This window comes from Mesoplodon bidens, assembly GCF_964165515.1.
Source record: "Mesoplodon bidens genome assembly, chromosome: 10".
Taxonomy (NCBI): Eukaryota; Metazoa; Chordata; class Mammalia; order Artiodactyla; family Ziphiidae; genus Mesoplodon; species Mesoplodon bidens.
In genome coordinates this window covers 45445408-45471242 of record NC_138172.1, presented here as the reverse complement: position 1 = coordinate 45471242, position 25835 = coordinate 45445408, and the positions used below count along the sequence as shown (strand labels likewise).

Genomic DNA, 25835 nt, shown 5'->3' with positions numbered 1-25835 from the left:
TTGGACCCCTACATCCTGGCCTTTCTTCCCAGGAAATCCCATATATATATTTATGAGGTAAATGAGTGAATTCATTTTAAATCACTCTGTGCCCTTGCCGTTTAATCCAGTTCATTTCCTTCCCTGTTCCTCACCCCCAGGGGTCAGTATTTGTCTCGATAAGTCTTGAGACTATTTCGAAATCATAATGCAGTGCTCCTCTGGGATTGAAAGCCCTGGAGCTCCAGTGCCCTTGCTTTGTCATCTCCTGGTTCTTGTGGCTTCTCCCCCTTTCAGGCCTTGGAATCCCACTGGGACTTTGGACACAAACTGGACTGTGGGAAGCAGTGGCCTCCCTCCATCCTGGATCTACTGTAGACCTCCGACACACTCACCCCCCAGGCCCACGGCCCCCGATGTCAGCCCTGGGAGTGGAGCCTAATCTCTGCCACTTTAGAAAGAGGAAGCTGGTTAGCAGTCAGAACGGTGAGGCCGGAGGTAGAGATACCTTTAGGAGACGGTGGTGGCCCCAGCCAATGAGGGCAGTGGCAGTGGGGATGGAGAGCAGACGACAGATTCAGGAGGGGCTCGGGGAGAACCAGGGGACTGTCATGGCTGATTGGATGTGGGAGATGAGAATAGAGACAGTACAGTAGTCCCGGGTGATTCCAAGATTTATGACTGGGTAGCTGGGCAGATTGGAGGGTCGTTCATTGAATTGGAAAATGGAAAAGGAGAAAGTGTGAGGGCAAAGGAGCTGAGTTCAGTTTAGATTCCACTGAGTTTGAGCTGCCTGTGGGACAGCCTTGTGAAAAATCAATAACATGAAAGTGTCCTCTTCTGCACGCATGTACTCATGTGGCTTGGGTGCTCTGAAGGCTCGTTTCTGCAGGCTCCAGATCTCTAGCATTCTGGCCATGCAGGAGAACGTATGAAAAGGAGAGTGGGTGGACACCCCACTACGTCCTGGGGCAGCACAACTGTACCAAGTGCAAGTACATGCGCAGTACAGGGGCAGCTTGCAGAGCAACGTAAGTTTTTCCCCCTGAAAGGTAATATGAATGTGTGTTGAATGGGATATGCTGTGTGTTTATTTCTAAGAGATCGTGGATGCCACGTGTGCATCACTTGTGTGTGCTTCTGTTTTCCGTTCTCTCGGTGCTCTCTCTAACCTTGTAGGATCGGTTCTTGTCTTCTAATGTGTTGTCTTTTGAATCCCGACCCACACCAAGGGCGGAAGAGAGTTGCCACAGTTCATTGTTATTTTTGATCGTTAAAGGTATCTCCTACCTGGACTGTTCAGACCCCAGCCCAACTTTTTCATCTGGACATCCGGAGTCTTCTAGTGCCGTTTCCATCTTCAGATATTAGCATCAAGTATAAGGCTCTGTTTACAGTGAAAGCACTTCGGGAAGGCTGATCGTTTTTTAGCAGTGTTTCCTTGCTGTGCCCTTGGTGTTGCAGAGCTGTCCTCTTCAAGCACTGAAGCAATTAGTTTTGAGAAGGCTGATTCTTCAGGGTCCAGTGCTCTCCTGCCTTTCATTTGCTGAAGCTGTACATTTTAATGAAGTTGTTTCATCTATGTTGCCAAACACTAGAATTTTGTGGCTTCAATTCTAATTATCTCTACTGGCAAATGCTATGTTTTATTAGAACTCTCAAGTGCCCTGTTTGTTAAATGTCCGTACACTGTGGCGTTGGGCACACAAATTAGGTCAGCCTTGCTTACTGGGCTATGGATGAAGGAGTTAAAGATTTTCGTCATAATCTTAAAGTGCAGTAGGATTGCCTTGGGTGTCTTTGTAAGATAGCAGTGATGGCTTCTCCTGTGAGCTCAGCTTCCTTTCTCACCCATCAAGCCTACAGTAACACTGAGTGTCTCAATCGTGTGGCTCTTGACTGTGGGGCTAGTACATAATTTCATCCTTGGGGGTATGCACCCATTCTTCCCTTTCCTTAGTTGCCTAATACCCACATCTTGCTTCCCGGGTTGCATGTCTTACAGCAAATGATCTGTATTAAGGGCTCTTGTGAAGCCAGGAGTTCCCAGTGGTGGTGACACAGGGCTGGTCACATTGTAGCCGAAGACGGAGGGCAACATTACAGTAGCGGCCCCAAATCAATATGTCTGTGCCTCTTTCCATCCCTGCCTCTGGATTCCTTTAAGTCCGTGGGTCCTCAGGTCATGTTGGCTAACCTGGGGTGTGCTGACTGGTGACCCTGACACCCCACCCTCCACTTTCCTGCTCCATTAATGTGGTCATCAGGCAACGTCGCTTGGTGATTAGGGACCCCTGCCATCCTACAGACTGCATCCCAGCTTCACAATCGAGGAGCTGGGTGATCCTTGGCAAGTGACACTTCATCTCGCTAACCTCAATGTCCTTATCTGTAAAGAGGGGAGAACTGTAGTCACTTCAGGATTTTGGTGAGGCTTAAATGAGATAGAATGCTTGGGGTAGAGGCCACGGCACATAGTACCTTATCAGTGTGTTGTCAGTTCTGCCTTGTCCTGGCTCGGGCCCACGTGGCTGCTCTGCCTTAGTCAGCACAGAAGCTGCTGGTGCCTGGGCCCCAGACCCTGTGCCAGAGACCCTGTTGCAGGTCATTAAAAGCTTCCTTCTCTCCTCACACCACTTTTCTTCCATGTGTTGGGGTGCCAGTGGTGTGGACCCCTTTCTTTATTAGTGAGCCATGGGGATTAAAAAAAAAAAAAAAAGACACCAGGATTTTACCTAGGCTTCTGTTACAGTCCTTTCACCCTGGGGCTCAGGTAGACCTTTTTAGGGAGAGGGGTTGTCTTAGAGGAACATCTAATGAAGACACAGCCTTTAATCAGCATCATCCCTTCCCTCCAGCTCTGACGCAAGGTCTTTGAATCAAACTTGTGGTTCCCTTTCCTCTTTACATCAGTCTTCCAGGGGCCCAAGAAGAACTCTTGTCCCACATGTTTACCCTGGTGGTTTCTCTCTTCATATAATTCTCTACTCTGACTTTGAAAGTAAATATGATGTTTTTCAAAGCGTAATTTATCCCCTGTGAGCTATGAATATGGTTGTGAACAGCAAGAACAAATCTTAATAAAGTTGCTAAGAGAAATGAAATAACTCAATTTGATAGAAAATAATAGAAGTATGCTTAATTCATATTTATACCTTCTCAACTACTCTTCGCCTGTCTTTAGCATTCTTTCTGGGGGAAGTTATGATCTAGGCCACAGCAATAACTGTCTAGGTTCCCCTAGAGAACCATGTTGTCATCTTGAGCAGGAACAATGACTCTGTTCCATGGTCTCCCTCCCTCATACTAGGTAAGAAACATTTATACCTACAAGAAGGAAGAGGAAGTAAGTACAATTTTATAATATAATTTTAATAATGCCCCTACTTTATTTAGAACAAAGTTCAGTCTATGAATGGTCTGAAAATCAACAACAAAGAAACTAAAACACAGCAGTGTTTTGAATAATGGCTAGAATAGAAAAGGAACCATGCCTCCCAGTCTCGTTGTAGGATTATTGGTCTCTATTCTCTGCATCAAATATGGTGCCCTGAGTGTTTCCAGTGATAAGGTTAGTGGGGGCTTTTTATAGAGTGTACCTTTATGCCCCTTTGCGGATTGAGTAGTGGGGCTGGCAGAGCCTTTCCTTCTGCAGTGATTCTGGAAACTCCAGGCCAGGAGTCTCAGGACCTGGTTGGCTGGGGTACGGTCCTGGGTTCTCAGTGTTCAGGGGTAACGGAGGTTTGGAAACTTGGCTTTTGTACTTAAGGGAAATGCCTACATCAACAGGTGGCCGTCGCTCTGTGAGCACAGGGAAAAACCAAAGTATTGGCTTTGCAACGAGCCAAAAATACTGCCAAGAGCACAGAAAAGGTGCATTTAATCATAAAAACGTGTATATGGAAGGAACAATGGATTTATCTCCAGTAAAACTGACCTGTATTTGCCGACAGACTGGCCTTTGAACCAGGAGTGATATGTGTTATTTTACCAAATGGGACCAAAAAAAGAGATTTGTTAGTGTCTTTATTCTTCACAAGAATAGATTTCCTATGTATCGTTAGTTACTTTATCATGAGTAACATGTCATGTCATCTTCATGCTTATTAACCACCCTTTCCTTCCAACCAACTGTAAGAATAATTAGATGAAATAGGTGGCAGCCCATTGCTTCCATATTAATATTCTTAAGCTGATGTCAGTGAATTTTATATGGTTGAGGCTGTTCAGTTTGGCTTCTCGATATCTATCCATTGCCCTTTTTGAGCAGGATGAAGGTGTTTTTATTAAGCTTGGATGCCAATGAGAGTTATTTTACGGTGACCACAGTGCAAGGCACTGTCACCATGTTGGGGAATGGCAGGCGTGGCGCTGGACAGGCTCGGCTGTCCCCCGGGCCCGGCTGCCAGCCCCGCAGCTAGTAAGTCTTCTGTTTAGGCTCATCTGATGTCTTTCCCTCACTTATACTTTCAATGACCTTTTGTGTATCTATCTGTAAAGGTAAAACAGAGAAACTCACAGCCTAATAGCATCAAACATTAACATCCACTCTTAAGCCTGTTTCTACAGAATATAAATTTTCAGCCAGTGGTATTTGGAAAGGAGACCTTTTGTCTTGTATTAAAGATATAGATGGTAAGATTCATGAAATCAAGTGGCTCCTGTTGGTGGGATGTTCATGTCTGTTAACTGCAGTTTCAGAGACTGATGCGTGTTAGTACTTTGGTGCGCTTTGGAAGCCATGTGTTCATCAGGGGAGTCCCGGTGTCTCTGCTGCACGTCCTCACTCTGAGACCTGGGCTACTGGAGCCTCTACCGTCTAGACCATCACTGGTCTTAAGGACAGAGGAAAGACAGGACAGCGACGCCCTCTCTGACCCTTAAAGCTTCTGCCCAGATGAGTCTAATTGGCCAAAGTAAGTCCAGTTATGGGCATCTCGAATTATGAGGGGGCAGGGAAGTGCCATCCTCCTGCATATCTAGGAGAGGGAAGTGGGAAATCGTGTACATTTGTAATGACTAACTCGAAGTCACAAATGTAGATTCTTGAGTAAAACGGAAAGCTGGTTCCTTGAAAAGACCAATAAAATAGGCAAGGCTTTGGTGAGTCTGACCAATCAGAAGGAGGGAGGAGACAGGTAAAAGGTGATGTCAGTTGGTTCAGAGAAGACAGGTGAAGACAGGTGACTGCTGTGTACGATTCTATTACAATACGTTTGGAAACTTGGATGTTATAGGTGATTTTCTTGGAAAATGGAAATAAAATTGGGTCAGTGTGTACATTCCTGAGTATAAGATGTTTTTCAAAAAAATATTTAAAGATCTAGCGGTAAAAATACACTGAGCCCAGTTGCTTTTATTAGTGAGTTCTACCACATCACCCAGAAATAGATGCACAATAAATATTTGTGGAATAAAATGGATGGACAAGGCTAGCGTGAAACTGATACTAAAATCAGATGAGGATGTCACTCATAGGCCAATAACATTGAAGAACATTGATTCAACTACCCTAAAACAAACTAGCTAACAGAACCTGGCAGCATGAAGACTAAATCCAAACCTGCTCAGGCACTGCCTTCCGAAGGAGGTATGCCTTACGTGCCTTGTTTAAAACTGCAGCCTTCCCCCGTGGCACTCCCAAACCACTTTACCCTGTTCTGTTTTCTCCTACAGTGTGTATCATCTTTAACATACCATGGAATTATTTACTATGTTGTGTCCCCCTCTGCTTCAAGGTAAACTCCACAGGGCATCTGCAAGGGCAGGGCTGTTTCTTAAAAAAATTAATTAAAAAATGTTTTTTGGTCTCTTCTATTCACTGACATAAGCCAAGTACCTAGAACAGTGGGCACTTAGTAAATATGTATTGCAAAAATGAGTTAATTCTAAATGCAATATGGGATCCTGGATTGGATCCCAGAACAGAAAAGGATGTTAGTGGAAAATGTGAAATTTGAATAAAGTCTGTAGTTCCACTGTTAGCTTTGTATCAGTGTTAAGTCCCTAGTTTTTTTTTCTTATTTTAAAGATTTATTTATTTATTTTATTTATCTTTTTTTTTTGGCTGCGTCAAGTCTTAGTTGCGGCACACGGGATCTTCGTTGAGGCATGCAGGCTCTTTTGTTGTGGTGCACGGGCTTCTCTCTAGTTGTGGCGTGCGGGTTTTCTCTCCCTAGTCGTGACATGCAGGTTCCAGAGCGTGCAGGCTCTGTAGTTTTCTGGCACGCAGGGTCTCTAGTTGAGGCGTGTGAGCTCAGTAGTTGTGGATCGTGGGCTTAGTTGCCCTGCGGCATGTGGGATCTTAGTTCCCTGACCAGGGATTGAACCTGCATCCCCTGCATTGGAAGGCGGATTCTTTTTTTTTTTTTTAATGTTTTTGTTGGAGTATAATTGCTTTACAAGGGTGTGTTAGTTTCTGCTTTATAACAAAGGGAATCAGTTATACATATACATATACACATATCCCCGTATCTCTTCCCTCTAGCGTCTCCCTCCCTCCCACCCTTCTAGCTGGTCACAAAGCACCAAGCTGATTTCCCTATGCTATGCGACTGCTTCCCACTAGCTATCTATTTCACATTTGGTAGTGAATATATGTCCATGCCACTCTCTCACTTTGTCTCAGCTTACCCTTCCCCCTCCTCGTGTCCTCAAGTCCATCCTCTAGTAGGTCTGAGTCTTTATTCCCATCTTGCCTCTAGGTTCTTCATAACCTTTTTTTTTTTTTTAGATTCCATATATATGTGTTAGCATACAGTATTTGTTCTTCTTTTTCTGACTTACTTCACTCTGTATGACAGACTCTAGGTCCATCCACCTCGCTACAAGTAACTCAATTTCATTTCTTTTTATGGCTGAGTAATATTCCATTGTATATATGTGCCACATCTTCTTTATCCATTCATCTGTCAATGGGCACTTAGGTTGCTTCCATGTCCTGGCTATTGTAAATAGAGCTGCAGTGAACGTTGTGGTAAATGACTCTTTTTGAATTATGGCTTTCACAGGGTATATGCCCAGTAGTGGGATTGCTGGCTCGAATGGTAGTTCTATTTTTAGTTTTTTAAGGAACCTCCATACTGTTCTCCATAGTGGCTGTATCCATTTACATTCCCACCAACAGTGTATGAGGGTTCCCTTTTCTCCACACCCTCTCCAGCATTTATTGTTTGTAGATTTTTTGATGATGGCCATTCTGACCGGTGTGAGATGATATCGCATTGTAGTTTTTTTTTGTTTTTTTGGTATGCGGGCCTCTCACTGCTGTGTCCTCTCCTGTTGCGGAGCACAGGCTCTGGACGCTCAGGCTCAGCGGCCATGGCTCACGGGCCCAGCCGCTCCGCGGCATGTGGGATCTTCCCGGACCGGGGCATGAACCCATGTCCCCTGCATCGGCAGGCGGACTCCCAACCACTGCGCCACCAGGGAAGCCCCGCATTGTAGTTTTGATTTGCATTTCTCTAATGATTATGATGTTGAGCATTCTTTCATATGTTTGTTGGCAATCTGTATATCTTCTTTGGAGAAATGTCTATTTAGGTCTTCTGCCCATTTTTGGATTGGGTTGTTTGTTTTTTTGATATTGAGCTGCATGAGCTGCTTGTAAATTTTGGAGATTAATCCTTTGTCAGTTGCTTCATTTGCAAATATTTTCTTCCATTCTGAGGGTTGTCTTTTGGTCTTGTTTATGGTTTCCTTTGCTGTGCAAAAGCTTTGAAGTTTCATTAGGTCCCCTTTGTTTATTTTTGTTTATTTATTTATTTTTTTTGGCGGTACGCGGGCCTCTCACTGTTGTGGCCTCTCCCGTTGTGGAGCACAGGCTCCGGACGCGCAGGCTCAGCAGCCATGGCTCACGGGCCCAGTCGCTCCGCGGCATGTGGGATCTTCCCGGACCGGGGCACGAACCCGCGTCCCCTGCATCGGCAGGCGGACTCTCAACCACTGCGCCACCAGAGAAGCCCTATTTTTGTTTTTATTTCCATTTCTCTAGGAGGTGGGTCAAAAAGGATCTTGCTGTGATTTATGTCATACAGTGTTTTGCCTATGTTTTCCTCTAAGAGTTTGATAGTGTCTTGCCTTACATTTAGGTCTTTAATCCGTTTTGACTTTATTTTTGTGTATGGTGTTAGGGAGTGTTCTAGTTTCATTCTTTTACATGTAGCTGTCCAGTTTTCCCAGCACCACTTATTGAAGAGGCTGTCTTTTCTCCATTGTATATTCTTGCCTCCTTTATCAAAGATAAGATGACCATATGTGCGTGGGTTTATCTCTGGGCTTTCTGTCCTGTTCCATTGATCTATATGTCTGTTTTTGTGCCAGTATCATACTGTCTTGATTACTGTAGCTTTGTAGTATAGTCTGAAGTCCAGGAGCCTGATTCCTCCAGCTCCGTTTTTCTTTCTCAAGATTGCTTTGGCTATTCGGGGTCTTTTGTGTTTCCATACAAATTGTGAAAATTTTTGTTCTAGGTCTGTGAAAAATGCAAGGCAGATTCTTTACCACTGGACCACCAGGGAAGTCCCAGTTCTGAGTTTTGATCAGTGTACCTTGGTTGGGTATGCTGTTAACATAGGGGACATCTGGGTGAAGGGTATATGGAAACTCTCTACACTGTCTTTGCAACTCTTCCGTGTAAATCTAAAATTATTTCAAAAGAAAATTTTATTAAAACTAAGTTAGTCCAAAGAATTCTAAGATGCTTCAGCATTTAAAAAGTAAAATAAAATTTCCACTCAAATGACACCTTCTCAATGAGTCCCACCCTGACCACACATTTTAAGGTGATGGACAGCCTCACTGCTGAACTCCCAACCCTCCTTTCCTGCTCTGCTCTTTCCTTTTTCTACCATAGCACTTGTTATCTTCTAACACATAGTCCAGTTTACTTGCTTACTGTGCCTGTTTTGTGGGGGTTTTTTTTAGTATTTATTTATTTATTTATTTGGCTGCTCCGGGTCTTATATGTGGCATGCGGAATCTCTGGTTGGGGCACGCGGGATCTAGTTCCCTGACCAGAGATTGAACCTGGGCCCCCTGCTTTGGGAGTGCAGAGTCTTAACCACTTGACCACTAGGGAATTCCCTGTGCCTGTTGTTTGTTGTCTATTTCCGTGAGGACAGGGAACCTTGTTTTGTTCTCTCAGGTGCCTAGAACAGTGCCTGGTACATAATAGCTCTTCATCAGTTATTTGTTGAGTGAATGAATAAATATGATATAACTTACGTTTAGATAACAGAGCAAACCATGTATTCTGTGTGTGTGTGAGAGAGAGAGAGAGAAAGGGAGAAAATGAATAGGAAAGGGTCTGGATGGAGTCTACTAAATTGATACACCCATAACTCTTTAGGATAGGACTCGTTATTAACAGAGTGACCAAGGGGCGGGGCCAAGGCTAGTGTGGGACAAGCTAGCCACCTAGAAGCACTCACTTCCAGCAAGTGCTTGCATTGGCACAGTCCTGAGAGTGAGTGCCTCTGTTCTTTCTATACTTTGTGCAGCTGGCTTGCCTCCCCTAGTCCTGGAGCTTAAAGACTTTATTTTTATACTATTTGAAATTTTATAGTTTTAATCACAATCAGTGCTAGTTGTTTAATTTTTTAAAAATTCAGGAGAGTGAATAGGAAACAAAACTAAAGCAAGTTATTTTTTAAAATTTATTTTATTTATTTATTTTTGGCTGTGTTGGGTCTTCATTACTGTGCGTGGGCTCTCTGTAGTTGTGGCGAGCGGGAGCTACTCTTCGTTGAGGTGCACGGGCTTCTCATTTCTGTGGCTTCTCTCGTTGCGGAGCTTGGGCTCTAGGCATGGGGGCTTCAGTAGTTGCGGGATGCGGGCTCAATAGTTGTGGCTCGTGGGCTCTAGAGCGCAGGCTCAGTAGTTGTGGTGCGCGGACTTAGTTGCTCCGCAGCATGTGGGATCTTCCCGGACCAGGGCTCGAACCCGTGTCCCCTGCATTGGCAGGTGGATTCTCAACCACTGCGCCACCAGGGAAGCCCCAAGTTATTTTTAATATCCCTTAAAAGTTACAAAGAAGTTGTCTTTTGTGTCTTTACAATGAGAAATGAAGGCCAGAGTTACTCCCTGCTGTATGATGGAAAGTGTTAGGGAAAGCAAAATTCACTTTTTCAGGTCCCAAGTGTAGTTTATTACACTGAAGCAGTGATGCAATAAGTCATATCCAACATAACCAGCAATGTGTAAGACTAAAGAAGGAGAATAGCAGTTTACTCTCCAAACTGCAGAAATATTTCTTTAATAAGTTTTTCTTCTGTGATCTCAAAATCACTTTCAGGTGTAGTTTCCTAAGTTCCAAGTACTTGATTTCTGATCTCTCTGACTCCTTTGGTGCTCTTTGAAAGCACAGAGGGCTTTGTGGTTGTCCCTCAGTGCATGGGCAGGGAACTGCATGAAGCAGTGCTGGTGCTGAGCGATTCATACTGCCTCCTGCTCACCTAACTCACTGATGGGGCCTTACCACAGAGGGGTCTGCTTCACCCAAGTGGAAAAAGTTAATCATTCAACCTTGTAAAAGAATGAAGGGATGGAGGTCGTTTAATCATTTGTCTTTATTACGATGTAATGCTATTTCTGTACTGTTATGATGGAATTGTGATCTGTTGCAGGAACATCAGGCGAACATTCTGGGTAACACCATGCAAAGTGTGGTTGCATTGCTCAACAATCTGGTCACCTGCAAAGATTTGAATATGAAGCTGCTTTATGAACAAGGTAAATGCTTCTTAGACTTCATCTTTGATTTTGTTGAATTTTGCCTATTTGTAAGTTTCCTCATTTTACATAGTAGAGAGTCAAGAAGTACTATTTAAAGTTGATCAATCAAAATAGATATTTAAAGGTGTACAAATAATGATAACATTACCAGCAAAAATGGAAAGTGTCGTTAGATTGTGGTAGATTCTCTGAGTTAATTCATTCTCCTTCATGGCACAAAATCAATACAAACTCCTTACAGATGAGAAACCAAGAAGTAGAGTGTAAGCAGAGTATTCAGACTTATTTGTGCCTATCAAAATGAAAGCATATATGGTCAAAAGCACCTTGGGAAATGAGACTGGATGAGTTGAGGGTGGCTTTACTTTACACTTTATGCATATCTGTAATATTAAAATGAAAAACTTTCTAAGGACTTCATTTTTTTTTAGAGTAGTTTTAGGTTTAAAACCAAACTGAGAGGGAGGTACAGAGATTTCCCATAAAACCCCTGCCCCCCACCCATGCATAGCCTACGCCATTGTCAACATCACTCACCAAAGTGGTATGTTCTTTACTAAAGATAGACCAACATTGACATCCTAGTCACCCAAAGTCCTGAGTTTACAAAAGGGTTCACTCTTGGTGTTGTACATTCTATGTGTTTGGACACATGTATGACATATATCCATCATCACAGTGTTATCTGGTGTCTTTGCTTTCATTGCCCTAAAAATCCTCTGTGCTCTGCCTATTCACACCCCTGCCTTCCACAAACTCTGATCTTTTTATTGTCTCCCTAGTGTTGCCTTTTCCAGAATGTCATAAAGTTAGAATCACACAGTAGGTAGTCTTTTCACATTGGCTTCTTTCACTTAGTAATGTTTATTTAAGGTTTCTCCATGTCTTTTCATGGTTTGATAGCTCATTTCTTTTTAGCACTGAATAATTCTCCGTTGTCTGGATGTACCACAGTTTATTAATCCATTCACTTAACAAAGGACATCTTGGTTGCTTCCAGGTTTTGGCAGTTCTGAATAAAGCTGCTGTAAATATCTGTGTGCAGCTTTTTTGTTGTTGTTGTTTTTAACATCTTTATTGGAGTATAATTGCTTTACAATGGTGTGTTAGTTTCTCCTTTATAACAAAGTGCATCAGTTATGCATATACACATGTTCCCGTATCTCTTCCCTCCTGCATCTCCCTCCCTCCCACCATCCCTATCCCACTCCTCTAGGTGGTCACAAAGCACCGAGCTGATCTCCCTGTGCTATGCGGCTGCTTCCCACTAGCTGTCTGTTTTACGCTTGGTAGTGTAGATATGTCCATGCCACTCTCTCACCTCGTCACAGCCTACCCCTCCCCCTCCCCATATCCTCAAGTCCATGCTCGAGTAGGTCTGTGTCTTTATTCCCGTCTTACCCCTAGGTTCTTCATGACCTTTTTTTTTTTTCCTTAGATTCCATATATACGTGTTAGCATATGGTATTTGTTTTTCTCTTTCTGACTTACTTCACTCTATATGACAGACTCTAGGTCCATGTGGATTTAAGTTTTGAACTCCTTTAGGTAAATACCAAGAAGTGCAATTGCTAGTCATACACTAACTGTTTAATTTTGTAAGGAACTGCTAAATTGTCTTCCAAAGTGGCTGTACCATTTTGCAATCCCACAGTGAATGAGAGTTCCTGTTCCTCAGCATCCTTGCCAGCAGTTTGTGTTGTCAGTATTCTGGATTTTGGACATTCTGATAGGTGTGTAGTGGTAGCTCATTGTTTTAATTTGCCTTTCCCTGATGGCATATGATGTGGAGCATTTTCTCATATTCTTGTTTTCCATCTGTATATCTTCTCTGGTGATCTCTGCTAAGATCTTTAACCTAATTTTTAATTGGATTATTTGTTTTCTTACTTTTGGGTTTCAGGAATTCTTTGTATATTTTGAACAAGTGTCCTTTATCAGATCCGTCTTTTGCAAATATTTTCACCCAGTTTTGTGGCTTGTCTTCTGATTCTCTTGGTATTGTCTTCTGCAGAGCAGAAGTTTTCAATTTTAATTAAGTCCAGCTTATCAGTTATTTCTTTTATGGATTTTGTCTGTGGTATTGTATCTCAAAAGTCGTCACTATACCCACCGTCATCTTGTTACGTTAACCTCTAGGAGTTTTATAGTTTTGAATTTTTTACAATTAGGTGTGATCCATTTTGAGTTAATTTTTGTGAAAGGTATAAGGTAGGTTTTGTGTGTGTGTGTGTGTGTGTGTATGTTGCTGTCTAGTTCCAGCACCATTTGTTGAAGGGACTGTCTTTACTCCATTGTATTGCCTTTACTCTTTTGCCTAAGATCTTTTCACTATATTTATGTGAGTCTGTTTCTGGGCTGTCTGTTCTGTTCCATTAATCTATTTGCTTATTCTTTCACCAGTACCACACTGTCTTTGATGTCTGTAGCTTTATAGTAAGTCTTGAAGTCGGGTAGCATCAGTCCTTCAACTTTGTTCTTCTCCTCAATATTGTGTTGGCTGTTCTGGGTCTTTGCCTTCATATAATCTTTAGAATCGGTTTGTTGATACTAATAAAATAACTTGCTTGGACTTTGATTGGGATTGCATTGATTCTATAGATCAAGTTGGGAATATTGTTGCATTTTAAACATAATGTTTACTACTTTTATATTAATAAAATATTTCATTTGAATGTTCATAAAAATAAGACTTGAATGAGATCAATCAGTGGATAAGATCATTAAGTCCCTGTTCTGATTTTTTCCCCCAAGAATTTAGAGTTTTGTTTCTATGTGGTCATTATATTTAAATGTTGGCAGTATTTTTTTCCTCCTCTAAGAAAAATGTGCATTCCCAGCAGTAATAAATATTGCCAACAGTTAAGGGATTTTAGTGCATAGAAATATTTATTCTTTTATACAACAACATCCTATTCTGTTTTATGGGTATGTCAGAATAGACCAGTACTCTAATGAATATGGGTAATCTCCAATTTTTTGCTATTACAGATAGTTCTGCAATGAATAACCTTATGCATGCATACCTTCACATGGGAGCAGGACTATCTATAGGGTAAATTCCTGGGGTTAGAATAGCTGGATCAAGGGGTATATGCATCTGTAATTTCCATAGATATTGACAAGGTGTTGTAAGTAACATGCCAATTTGTACTTCCATCAAGTCACATGAGATTGGTTGCCTTCAGACCTAGGAGTATGTTATGTTTTCCCATTTGTTTGACTTTGTTTCTTTATAGTTTTCCTTATATAGGCCATATGCATTTCTTGTTGTTTATCTCTTCCCAGGTTTCTGCCCATCCTTTTTTGCTTGCTATTAGAAATAAGGAATTTTCTGCCAATATAGCTTTCAATTATTTTTTTAGTATGTGTTTTTGATTTCTATTTATTAACTTTGTTTCTAGGTTAATTCTCTTATTACTTTCCATAGTAATGGTTTCTAAATGATTCTGTTTACTTTCTGGTTATATAATAATAACCATTAGTAACCGTCTTTCTTTTCAACTTTTATAGTTCTACTTTTTCTCTCTTGTCCAATTGCAGGATTCAAAGAGAATGAGACAGAGGATACCTTGGTATTACCTCAGAATCTTTTGTTCTGTTTAAGAAGTACCTATCTATTTAAATTTTATCTTTTGTAATCAAGAATAAATAATGACTTTTGTCAAATGCTTTCTTGGCATCTCTGGAAATGAGCAAATGATTTTTCCTTGGATCTATTCATGTAACAGATTATATTTAATAGATTACCTAATATTAAATCATCCTAGCATTTGAGTCAGTAACCACACTTAATTGTGATATAATATTCTTTAATTGTGCTACTTAAATTCTTTGTTAATCTTTTATTCAGGATTTTCCATTGCTACTCATAAGTGGGATTGGTCTGTAGTTTCGTTTCCTGTTTCTTTCTTTTTTAAAAATACTGTTTTTTGCTAGATTTTGGTGTCATTGCTATGTTGCTTCTTCTTCTTCTTTTTTTTTAAAGGAAGTTTTCTCTCTTCTTTTCTATCTTCTTTTGAACTGAATTGAGATCGCAGAAATTATGCAGTGATAGGAGATGTAGGAATTGCATCCTAGCCAGTGGAGAAACCTTGCTATGCACCTAAGTAAAGTTATACCAGCCTGAAACTAACTAAACAACTATTATAAATATATCCAAGGCCAAAGAGAAAAGAGGTAGGGAATTTCATCAGAGACATGGAATCTATGAAACACTAGAGCCAAGTAGAAGTCTAGAACCAAAAAGTATAATATCTGAAATGAAAACTTCCCTGGAGTTTAGCAGATTAAAAAGTGCAGAAGAAACAGTAACTAAACTTGTAAGATTAGTAAAGTTTTCCATTTGAAGAACAAAGAGAAAGATTTTTTAAAAATGAAAAAACGTCACTGACCTGTGGGACAATAATCAAGCATTCTAATATATATGTAATTGTAAACCCAGAAACAGAAGAGGGATAATGGGGCAGAAAAAGAATTTAAATAAATAATGGCCAAAATATTACCATATTTGGTGACAATATTTGCTTATAGATCCAAGAAGCTAAGAAAACCTTAGCAAGATTGAAAAACAGAAACTACCTAAGCACATAATATCCAAACTTCTGAAAATTGAAGATAAAAATTTTGAAAGTGTTCAGAGAAAAATGACACATAAAGGAGGTCAGCAATACAAATGATGGCTGATCTCTTGTCAGAAACAGTAGAGGTCAGAAGAGCAGAAAAATACCTTGAGTGTTGACATAATAAAGCTGCCAACCTAGATTTTTATATTCAGTGAAAATATCCTTTAAAAATGAAAGTGAGGGCTTCCTTGGTGGCGCAGTGGTTGAGAGTCCGCCTGCCGATGCACGGGACACGGGTGTGTGCCCCGGTCCGGGAAGATCCCACAAGCCGCGGAGTGGCTGGGCCCGTGAGCCATGGCCGCTGAGCCTGCGCGTCCGGAGCCTGTGCTCCGCAATGGGAGAGGCCACAACAGTGAGAGGCCCGTTCACAGCAAAAAAAAAAAAAAAAAAAAAAAAAAAAATGAGGGTGAAATATGGACATTTCAGATAAATGAAAGGAATGGGAATTTTCTGCCTAATGGTAAATGTTAAATTAACTTTTCAAGATAAAGGGAAGTAATACCAGATGAAAACTGAAACTCAGATCTGCAGAAAGGAATAAAGTATACAAGGCAGGGCTTCACTAGAAAAGGATATCTTTTTTTTCCTCTTCTCTGAAATTCTTTAAAAGAAAACTTACTAGGCAGGCTTTCAGAATGGGTACATTGATGACCCCCATAAACCTATCTTGCCATAAAAGTAACAAAAACACTGGAAAAAAAAGTTTGGTAGTAAACTTTGTGAACTCTGGAAATTACCAAATTACTAAAGGCTTGCAACAATGTAAGGAATGTTTATTCAAGAAAAACTGATGAGTCTCTATAAGAAGAAGGCTCTCTGGCTGGAGCTGTAAAGTGCCTAAATGTTGAAGGCATTCTCCAAACACACACACACAGCCCCTTGGCAAAGGTGGAAGACTTATTGATTCAAGGCATTTAAGGAAATCTCTGGCCAGTCTTTAGTTGGGTACTGAGCTAAATGACACAGACTCCTGTGGCTTGACACTACAGGTAATACAGACTTAAAGAATTAGCACAGGAAAGTCACTGAACTAACTACAACAAAACAGCAATAACTGAAAACCGTTGGTGTGTGTGTGTGTGGGGGGTCTGATTTCCAAACTTTACACATTATATGATCTAAGATATCCAGTTTTAATCAACAATTACAAAGCATGCCCAAAAAAATAAAAAATAGGAAGGTATGGCCCATATACAGGAAAAATGCAGTCAATAAAACTATTTCAGAGGAGATCCATATGTTGGATTAACTAGACAAAGATTTTAAATCAGCTGTTATGAATACATGCAAAGAACTATAGGAAACCACGTCTAAAGATTTAAAGGGAAAGCATGAAAATGATGTCTGCACAAGTTGAGAATGTCAATAAAGAGATAACATTATAAAAAAGAACCAAATGGAAATTCTGAAGTTGAAAAGTATAATAATTGAGATGAATAATTCACTAGAGATTCTCAACAGTAGATATGAAATGGCAGAAGAAAGAATCAGCTAATTTGCAGATAGGTAGGTGATTACTACTGACCTTATAGAAATAAGAAGGATTATAAGGGAATACTATAAACTAACTATATCCCAGTAAATTAGGTAACTTAGATGAAATTTCTAGAAAGGCAAACTATTAAAATTGTTTAAACTATTAAAACATCTGAATCATTGTTCCTTTTCCATAAGAATGACCCGTATTTATAGCTTAGTAGGTTTTTCAGCCTGATTCCTGTGCATAGAAGTTAGGGGGCCCCAATACCTCTTTTCATTCTGAAAATGAATTAACCCTGACCTTTTTAATCCAAGCTGGTGGTTCTTCTGACGTTATAATTCTAGCAAAAACTTTGTTAGTTTCCCGTAAATCTTATTGAAATTTATTCCATTAAACAAAAAACCTACCCATGAATCCTTCAAAACATTCTCCTCTCGGGCTTCCCTGGTGGCGCAGTGGTTGAGAGTCCGCCTGCCGATGCAGGGAACACGGGTTCATGCCCCGGTCCGGGAAGATCCCACATGCCGCGGAGCAGCTGAGCCCGTGAGCCATGGCCGCTGAGCCTGCGCGTCTGGAGCCTGTGCTCCACAACGGGAGAGCCCACAACAGTGAGAGGCCCGCGTACAGCAAAAAAAAAAAAAAAAATTCTCCTCTCTAAGTTGGGCTGAGAATCAGGATACTGTGGAATAATGCCTGTAAGATTCTTAGTAGCCCTATTGGCCAGCTGAGAGAGTGGATGAGGAGTCAGATGCCTGAAATTGAGATTCCAGAGGTTGCAGCTACTAGCCCATGAAAACATGGGATTGCATGGCCGAGGCAGGATAAAGGAAAAAATCCTAGAAGACAGAATCTTAGAGAATCGAGAGGTCAGGCATGGAAGGATTGTCTATGATGATGGAAGGCATCTACTGAAATTTTGTATTTAGAGGACTGTTAGATTTGGAGCACCGGAAGAAGCACAGGTGGATTTAACATGAAGCTTAAGTGTCAAGGGCCCTCGTTTACACAGGGACAGTTTACATTCATAGTTTTTTTCTTCTTACAGCCTATCCCCACTCCCCAACTGGATAAGCTTCAGTTCTCATAATATCTAGCCCCTTGCCATGTTTTGTGGAGTGGAGTGGACATCACAAAAATAATTATGGCAAGAGTAGTGTTAGTGTAACGTTGAGCTCAGAGAATAAGGTGGCAGGGGTGATCTAGTGGTCTGAGGATGATGGCGGTTGGAGGAGGGGAAGTAGGTGGGACAGACTTTTGATCTGAGATTCAGTACATTATAGCCTGCCAGCTGGCTGCTTACTTTTACAAATAAATTTTTGTTGAAATATAGATATGTCCATTCATTTGCATGTTGTCTATGGCTGGCTTTGTTGTATAATAGCAGCATTGAGTAGTTGAGACAAAGACTAAAATATTTTCCCTAGGGCCTTTTAAGAAAAAGTTTGCCAGCATCTGGTCTAGAAGCAGCAATGGGGTACAAGGCGACACCACTAAGGCCCAGTGTTAAATGCGGACAGAGTGGACAAAGAAGTATCCCTCACTTGAAGGTCCTGCTGAGGAGACAAGGCTCTAAAAGGGGCAGGTTTCAGGTAGAGTAGGAAGATAAAAGGTACATATAGACCAGAAGTGGGTGATTTGAGGGATTTAGCTGATAACTGACTATGAGCTCCACATGTCACAGTGGAAGGGGTTCAGAGGTTGGGCAGGGATGGGATGTGGCCTCTGAAAGGAGATGCACGAATCCTCTTGCTGTTTATACTATGTGTGCGTGACTGGGAGTCCTGAGCTTCTTGTGACAGCGTGAGTAGGGACAGAGGGCATGATGAGTCCAGGTGGTCTTAAGGCTGAGAAGGGTGGTCAGGCTGCAAGTGTGGTGGGGTGAGGAAGGGTAGTGGGATTCCAGGAGTACACCGAGGTTGGGATCTCCTTCCTGGCCCTTGCTAGGGGAGGTTAGCGGAGAGGAGAGGCGAGGCCCTTGTGGCTGCAGAAAGTCTGATTTCATTCTCCAGAGATAACACCAGGTCTGACTTTCCGTTATACTCTGCTGCTTTCCAGACTCTTTGGCTACTAAATGTGTGGGCTGATTTTTCCAAAGTTGGGTAAAAGAGCTGTTGGGTGTTTGCCAACCCAGAGTGTATTAAGATTCAGTGGAGCAGGGCCACATGAAGAGTTACTAATGATCTGCCACTGTATGGGCTTGAATGTATGTGGTTGGCTTCAATGAAGTCTTCTTGTTAATTTTTATTTTGGATCAATTCTGGCCCAATCATTGGTTTATATATTCATTACATGTCATACAGAATTAAATACCCTATTCCAAACATAGTTAACTTGTAACATTAATACCTTAAAAAATCACCCCAATGTAAGTGAGCTGTACTGCAGATGAAGTAGAAATGATTATTCCTGCCTTGAAGTGCTTCATTACGGTGCTGTATTAGGCCAGTGTCAAACTGAGTTTCATCCTCAGACCACACATTAACACCTAGTGGTAGAATGAATTCTAAGGTATACCTTTTTTTGCCCCTCACATTTTAATATCTCTGAAATAAGTACATCGGCCATTGCTATCCACATGGCAGTCCTGACATAGTTTTTGCTGCTGACGTGTGTGTTAAACCTTGTGGACTGGGTGTGAGTGCCCTGGAAGTGAACCCAGAGACCTCAGGAGAGATGCTTTGTAGTGCTCTCTTGCATCCGTGCTCTCATGGAACAAAGCTTATGGAGCAACACGGACATTGATGATTCCGAGTTGACAAATGAGAGGAGTCAGTCTCCAAATGGGAAGAATTTTTTAGAAAAACTCAACCAATTAATTTTACTTAGATTTCCTTTTTTATGTATTATAAAGGCAATATATGAGAAAATCCATATCAAAATGAGTCTCAGACACTTGCATTGAGTGTAAGACGAAGTTCTAAGTGATAAAGCATGTGCCATGTAATTGGTAGCCTCTTTTCGTTCTTAGTGGTACATAAAATAATACTGTTCCTTCTGATCACTGGCATCTTAGACTCACTGAGGTGTGGTAGGTCATATATGTGAGGACCTCCGTACAGCATCTGCCACCTGGTAGGCATCCCACAAAGTATGCAAACTCTGAGAAGTTGAGTCATTGACACATCACCAGTATGCAGCTGCATTGTATAATTCAGGTTTTTTGCTTAAACATTTTCATTTTTAAATGAAACATTTAGGGAAAGAATTAAAAAACAAAGACCTTTTGTTTATATTTGAAAAAAGTGTTAGAGTTATTAACATTTTAAAATTGGCTGCTGGCTCATTCCTGTGCAATGACCTTTTGATAATGGATATTAATTCCAGCTTCAGTTTTACCAGCAGAGCTGTCAGCATAATGGATGTACATGACACACTGCAGTAGCCAAAAAACTGTAGCACCTCCAAAGGAGCATTTAAGGAAATTGTTTGTCCCCGTTGGTTTATGGTGTGTCAGAAATCAAAACACTCATTTCTTGCTAGGTTTATTATAAAACTGCCTAAATCGGTGTTTCCTCAAGAGACCAGAAAATCACTCTGAGAGCTGTTTGGGCTTTGAAGGTGTACTTGATAGCTCTCTTAGATTCCTTTATATTTAAGAATAACATTCAAAATGATGTCGCAGAGCAGGAGTTGGCAAACTTTCCTGTAAAGGACGAGATAGTAAGTATTTTAGGCTTGTAGGACCATATGATCTTTGTCACTACTGCTCAGTACTGCCAGTATAGCAGGAAAGCAGCCACAGAGAATGCATACATGAGTGGTTATGACCTTGTGTCCATAAATTTTCTTTAAAAAATTAGGTGGCCAGCCCACTGGCCATGGTTTGCCAACCCCTCTTGTACAGTAACTAACTCAGACTCTCCCAAAACTACTCTGAAATTTTCACATCAACATACTGGTAAAATTTAGTTATTAAACTATGATTCAACTTAAGAAGTAACCGAAAATTACATTTAAATGAATATATTCAGAAAGAGGCCACTGCCTTCACAGTAGTGTGAGGATTTGTGAAGAAGAAGTGGAATATTTGCCCTAAGGGCTTAGTCTAAAAATCATGATAAATACATCTTACTGAGTCAATTAGCCTTTGTTAGATAATAAACCACCCCTTAAAGCTAAGTGACTTAAAATAATAGTCGTTTATTTGCTTACTCTTCCGTGGGTTGGCAGCACAGGCTGGGCTCTGCTGATGTCAGTCAGCTGGATGTGTGTGTGTGTGTGTGTGTGTGTGTGTGTAGCCTTGTGTGGCTGGGGGGATGCTCACCCTCAAGGAGGTGCCCTCAGGCTTTTTCCCGTGGTGGCAGCATTCAAGAAGAGTCTGAGTGGAAGCTGCAAGGGCCCTTGTGGCCTGGGCTCGGGAATCTTCTGTTACTTCCATCACATGCTATTGACTGAAGGAAATCACTAAGCCAGCCTGGGTCTAGGGATAGGGAAAGAGGCTCTGTCTTTGGTGACAAGAGCTGCAATGAATCCATGACCATCTTTAGTCTAGTATAGTTACCTATATAGAACCAGAGCTTTACATGACACCATGACTGGTGCACTTGGGGTTGGCAAACTACCCTGTAAAGAGCCAGGGTATTACATATTTTAGCCTTTGTCGGCCATAATCTGTTGCAGCTACTCAGTTCTGCTCTTGTAGCAGAAAAACAGCCATAGACAATAAATACATAAAGGGATGAACATGACTGTGTTTCAGTAAAAATTTATTTACAAAACAGATGATTTTCCACCCTAGATCATCCAGTCTTTCAACAAGTATTTGTGTGCCAGGCATTGTTCTCGGTGTAAGGAATATGGCAATGAACAAAACTGGCAAGATCTCTGCCTTCATGGAGCAGACATTCTGGTGGAAGAAAATAGACAACAAACCAAAAAAATGAACAAGAAGTTTACATTAGATAAAGTTAGATGTTACACGATGATAAATACTGAAGGAGTAAAAAAAAGAAAAAGGGGGTATGAGGTGTCTGGATGGGAGTGAGGTCGACATCCAACCTTGGGGAGCCAAGGAAGGCCTCACTGTGAATATGCTTGTTAAGTAAAAGCTGGAAGGAAGTGAAGAAACAGCCATACAGATAAACCTGAGGGAAGGTGGGCAGAGAGAACAGTAGGTGTGAATCCTGGGTGGGAGCCTGCCTGGCAGGTCAGAGGAACAGTGGGGAGGCCAGTGTGGCCGCAGCAGAGGAAACTCTAGGCAAGACAGGAGGAAAAGCCAGCAGAACTGGCTGGTGCCTTCGGGGACTACAGAGTCATTTTTGTCAAAAGCTGTTTGGAAACTTATGGCTAGACTGCAGTTCAATTTGAACTGAGGATTAGGAAATTGGTTGGTAATTACTGACTACCTACTTACCCCTCTATCTTGATTGACTTGTGAAGATTAGACCAGTGGCTTGGGAAGCAGTGGAACTGAGGACAGTTCCAGGTGAGGCTAATGATAACCCAGGTTGGAAAATCTTTGCTGTATAGACTCAGCTCCCACACAGAGCCGGACTCTTGTTTGCTGTCACCCTGAGGGATTGCTGTGTGAATGGGTCTGGAATTAGAAAGCCCTTTTTCCGCAGGAGCAGCACACTCCATCCTTTGAAGAATTCTAATTGTTAGAAAGTGTTTCTTTACCTTGAAGTAAAACTGGCTTACCTGTGATTTTTTTTTTTACAACTTTATTGGAGTGTAATTGCTTCACAATGGTGTATTAGTTTCTGCTTTATAACAAAGTGAATCAGTTATACCTATACATCTGTTCCCATATCCCTTCCCTCTTGCGTCTCCCTCCCTCCCACCCTCCCTATCCCACCCCTCCAGGCGGTCACAAAGCACCGATCTGATCTCCCTGTGCTATGCGGCTGCTTCCCACTAACTATCTACCTTACGTTTGGTAGTGTATATATGTCCATGCCTCTCTCTCGCTTTGTCACAGCTTACCCTTCCCCCTCCCCATATCCTCAAGTCCATTCTCTAGTAGGTCTGTGTCTTTATTCCTGTTTTACCCCTAGGTTCTTCATGACATTTGTTTTTTCCTTAAATTCTGTATATATGTGTTAGCCTACGGTATTTGTCTTTCTCTTTCTGACTTACTTCACTTTGTATGACAGACTGTAGGTCTATCCACCTCATTACAAATAGCTCAATTTCGTTTCTTTTTATGGCTGAGTAATATTACATTGTATATATGTGCCACATCTTCTTTATCCACGCATCGGATGATGGACACTTAGGTTGTTTCCATCTCTGGGCTATTGTAAATAGAGCTGCAATGAACATTTTGGTACATGGCTGGTCCGAAGGTAGTGAGTTATCTCAATTGATTGTTCACAGTCAGTTACCTGTGATTTTTACCTTAGTTGATTCTAGTTTTCCCTGTTGGGACTACTTAGACAACAGTTGTTTCCTTCCTTCTCCCTCCCCCTCCCCTCCCCTCCCCCTCCCCTCCCCCTCCCCCCTCCCCCTCCCCCTCCCCTCCCCCTCCCCTCCCCCTCCTCCTCCCCCTCCCTCCTCCCTCTTCCCTCCTCCCTCCCTCTCGCTGCATAGGGTCTTAGTTGCAGCACACAGGATCTTCATTGAGGCATATGGGATCTTTCATTGCGGCACACGGCTTCTCTCTAGTTGTGGCGTGCAGGTTGTTTTTTCTCTTCTCTGGCTGTGGTGCATGGGCTCCAGGGTGCGTGGGCTCTGTAGTTTGCGGCACACAGCCTCTCTAGTTGAGGTGCGCAGGCTCAGTAGTTGTGGCACATGGGATTAGTTGCCCCACAGCATGTGGGATCTTAGTTCCCCGACCAGGGATCGAACCCCTGTCCCCTGCATTGGAAGACAGATTCTTTACCACTGGACCAGCAGGGAAGTTCCTTAGATAACATTTGTTATTTTAGTTACTTATAGGAGGAATTAAATACCTTCCAGTATGCAAGTAAAGTTTAGACTGTAGTAATATCACAGTTGGTATCTTATAATATTTTACACTTAAGATGCCAGAAACATTTTGTTGAGTTTTTTCAGCTAACTACTGATAAGAGGCATGTGTATTTCTTTACTACCCCGTGTAACTATTTATAGCATCGCTTGTTAACATACCTGTCAATGTTTGGTGTCCCTTGATTTCAGTGTTCACTTTACTTCATCCTTTATTGAGGGGATTTATTCAATTATACCTATTCATTCTAGATGGAGTTTATTTCAAGTTCATTTGGCTGTTGTTGGATTACAAACCGCCCCATAACTCAGTGAATTAAAACAAAAATCTGTTATTTTGACTCTCGTGTCTGTGGGCTAAGCTCTAGGGTAGGCTGTGAAAACTCTTACATTAACAAATTGCCTAAGTTGGAGTAACTCCAGTGGACCCCAGTGAAGTTGGGTTCTTCTAAAGTTCTGCTTGGTTCTGGGTTGTCTTCCCAATCCTTAAATGTATTCAGTGGCCATGGTCAACCGTCACCAAAATAAGCATGGTAGTCTTTCACCAAACAAGGGCCCCTGACTGTGACTCCCTGACTGCTATGGCTTAATTTCCTTAATGGTCTCAAGCATTTCACGTGAGTTTCCTGCACCCTCATCTTTCTGAATGCCCTGTTCTGCGTATCAGCAGTTCCTGTGGTCTCCATGCCTAAAGATTCTGTGATGGGGGAGCTAGGACTGATTTTAAGGATTGATTTTTTAAAATTTATTTATTTATTTATTTGGCTGCATCGGGTCTTAGTTGCGGCACGCAGGATCATCGTTGCAGCATGTGGGCTCTTCATTGAGGTGCGCAGGCTCTCTAGTTGTAGTGCTCGGGCTCCAGAGCACACAGGCTCAGTAGTTGGGGCACGCGGGCTCTCTAGTTGTGGCGCACAGGCTCTAGAGCACGCTGGCTCAGTAGTTGTGGCGCACAGGCTTAGTTGCCCCGTGGCATGTGGGATCTTAGTTCCCTGACCAGGGATCAAACCTGCATCCTCTGCCTTGGAAGGTGGATTCTTATCCACTGGACCACCAGGGAAGTCCCAAGGATTGATTTTTTTTTTAATGTTATCTCCAAGATAGTTCTAGAAAATACTTTACTCTTCTGTATTTAGTGAAATTTCACTTTTTTAATGTGTAGGTTTAAACATTGACGTATAATTCACATGCCACAAAATTCACCATTTTAAAGTGCACAATTCACTGCTTTTTAGTGTAGTCACAAGGTTGTGGGACTATCTCCATTATCTACTTCTAGAACACTGTCATGTCTTCAGACAATTCCGTGTACTCCTTAGCAGTCATTCCCATTCGTTCGTTCCCGCAGAAACCACTAACTCCTTTCTGTCTCTATGGATTTGCTTATTCTGGACATTTCATATAAATGGAATCATATAATATGAATCCTTTGTGTTTGGCATCTTTCACTTAGCAAAATGGTTACATTTTAATGTTAAAAGAAAATGCACAAATAATCTAATTTATTTTTTTAAGTCTTTATTGAATTTGTTATAATATTCCTCCTGTTTTATGTCTTGATTTTTTGGCCGCGAGGCATGTGGGATCTTAGCTTCTCAACCAGGGATCGAACCTGCACCCCCTGCATTGGAAGGCGAAGTCTTAACCACTGGACTGCCAGGGAAGTCCCAAATAATCTAATTTAAAATCTTGTCACCTGAGAAACTTTTGTATGTTTAAATAACAGTTATTTTCATCATGTACTTGAACTTTTCTGATTTCTCACTACCTTGATATCACTAAAACTTTGCATTAACAAACTGCCCCTATTAGCTTCAAGGAGTATTTAAACATGTCTACATGAAGTTTTGAATCTGAAGTAAATTCTTATGTGATGAGTAGGTATAATCCAGCTCTTAGTTTTAGAAATTGTTCTCATTTTAAATGAATATAGGAGAAATGTATAAGATATGAATGCTCTCAAAAATATTGAACTTTAGCTGAACATAGAGTGGGCATTTCTTGAATTTGACATGACATTATTCAGTAAGGTAATATTACCAGACTTCATTTAAGAATAGTATAAGGTGGATGCCAAGTTGGCTTTTCTTTTCTCTTAAAGATGCTTT

General features: G+C 41.5%; 1 protein-coding gene across 1 annotated transcript in view; it reads left to right on the top strand.

Annotated features, from left to right (window-relative positions):
• ULK4 (unc-51 like kinase 4) overlaps positions 1 to 25835 on the top strand; it is a 550770-nt gene that overhangs the window by 298591 nt on the left and 226344 nt on the right. Inside the window, exon 30 of the mRNA XM_081246952.1 lies at positions 10605 to 10710. Coding sequence (XP_081103078.1) covers positions 10605 to 10710 — 106 coding nt within the window. The remainder of the gene's footprint in view (positions 1 to 10604; positions 10711 to 25835) is intronic.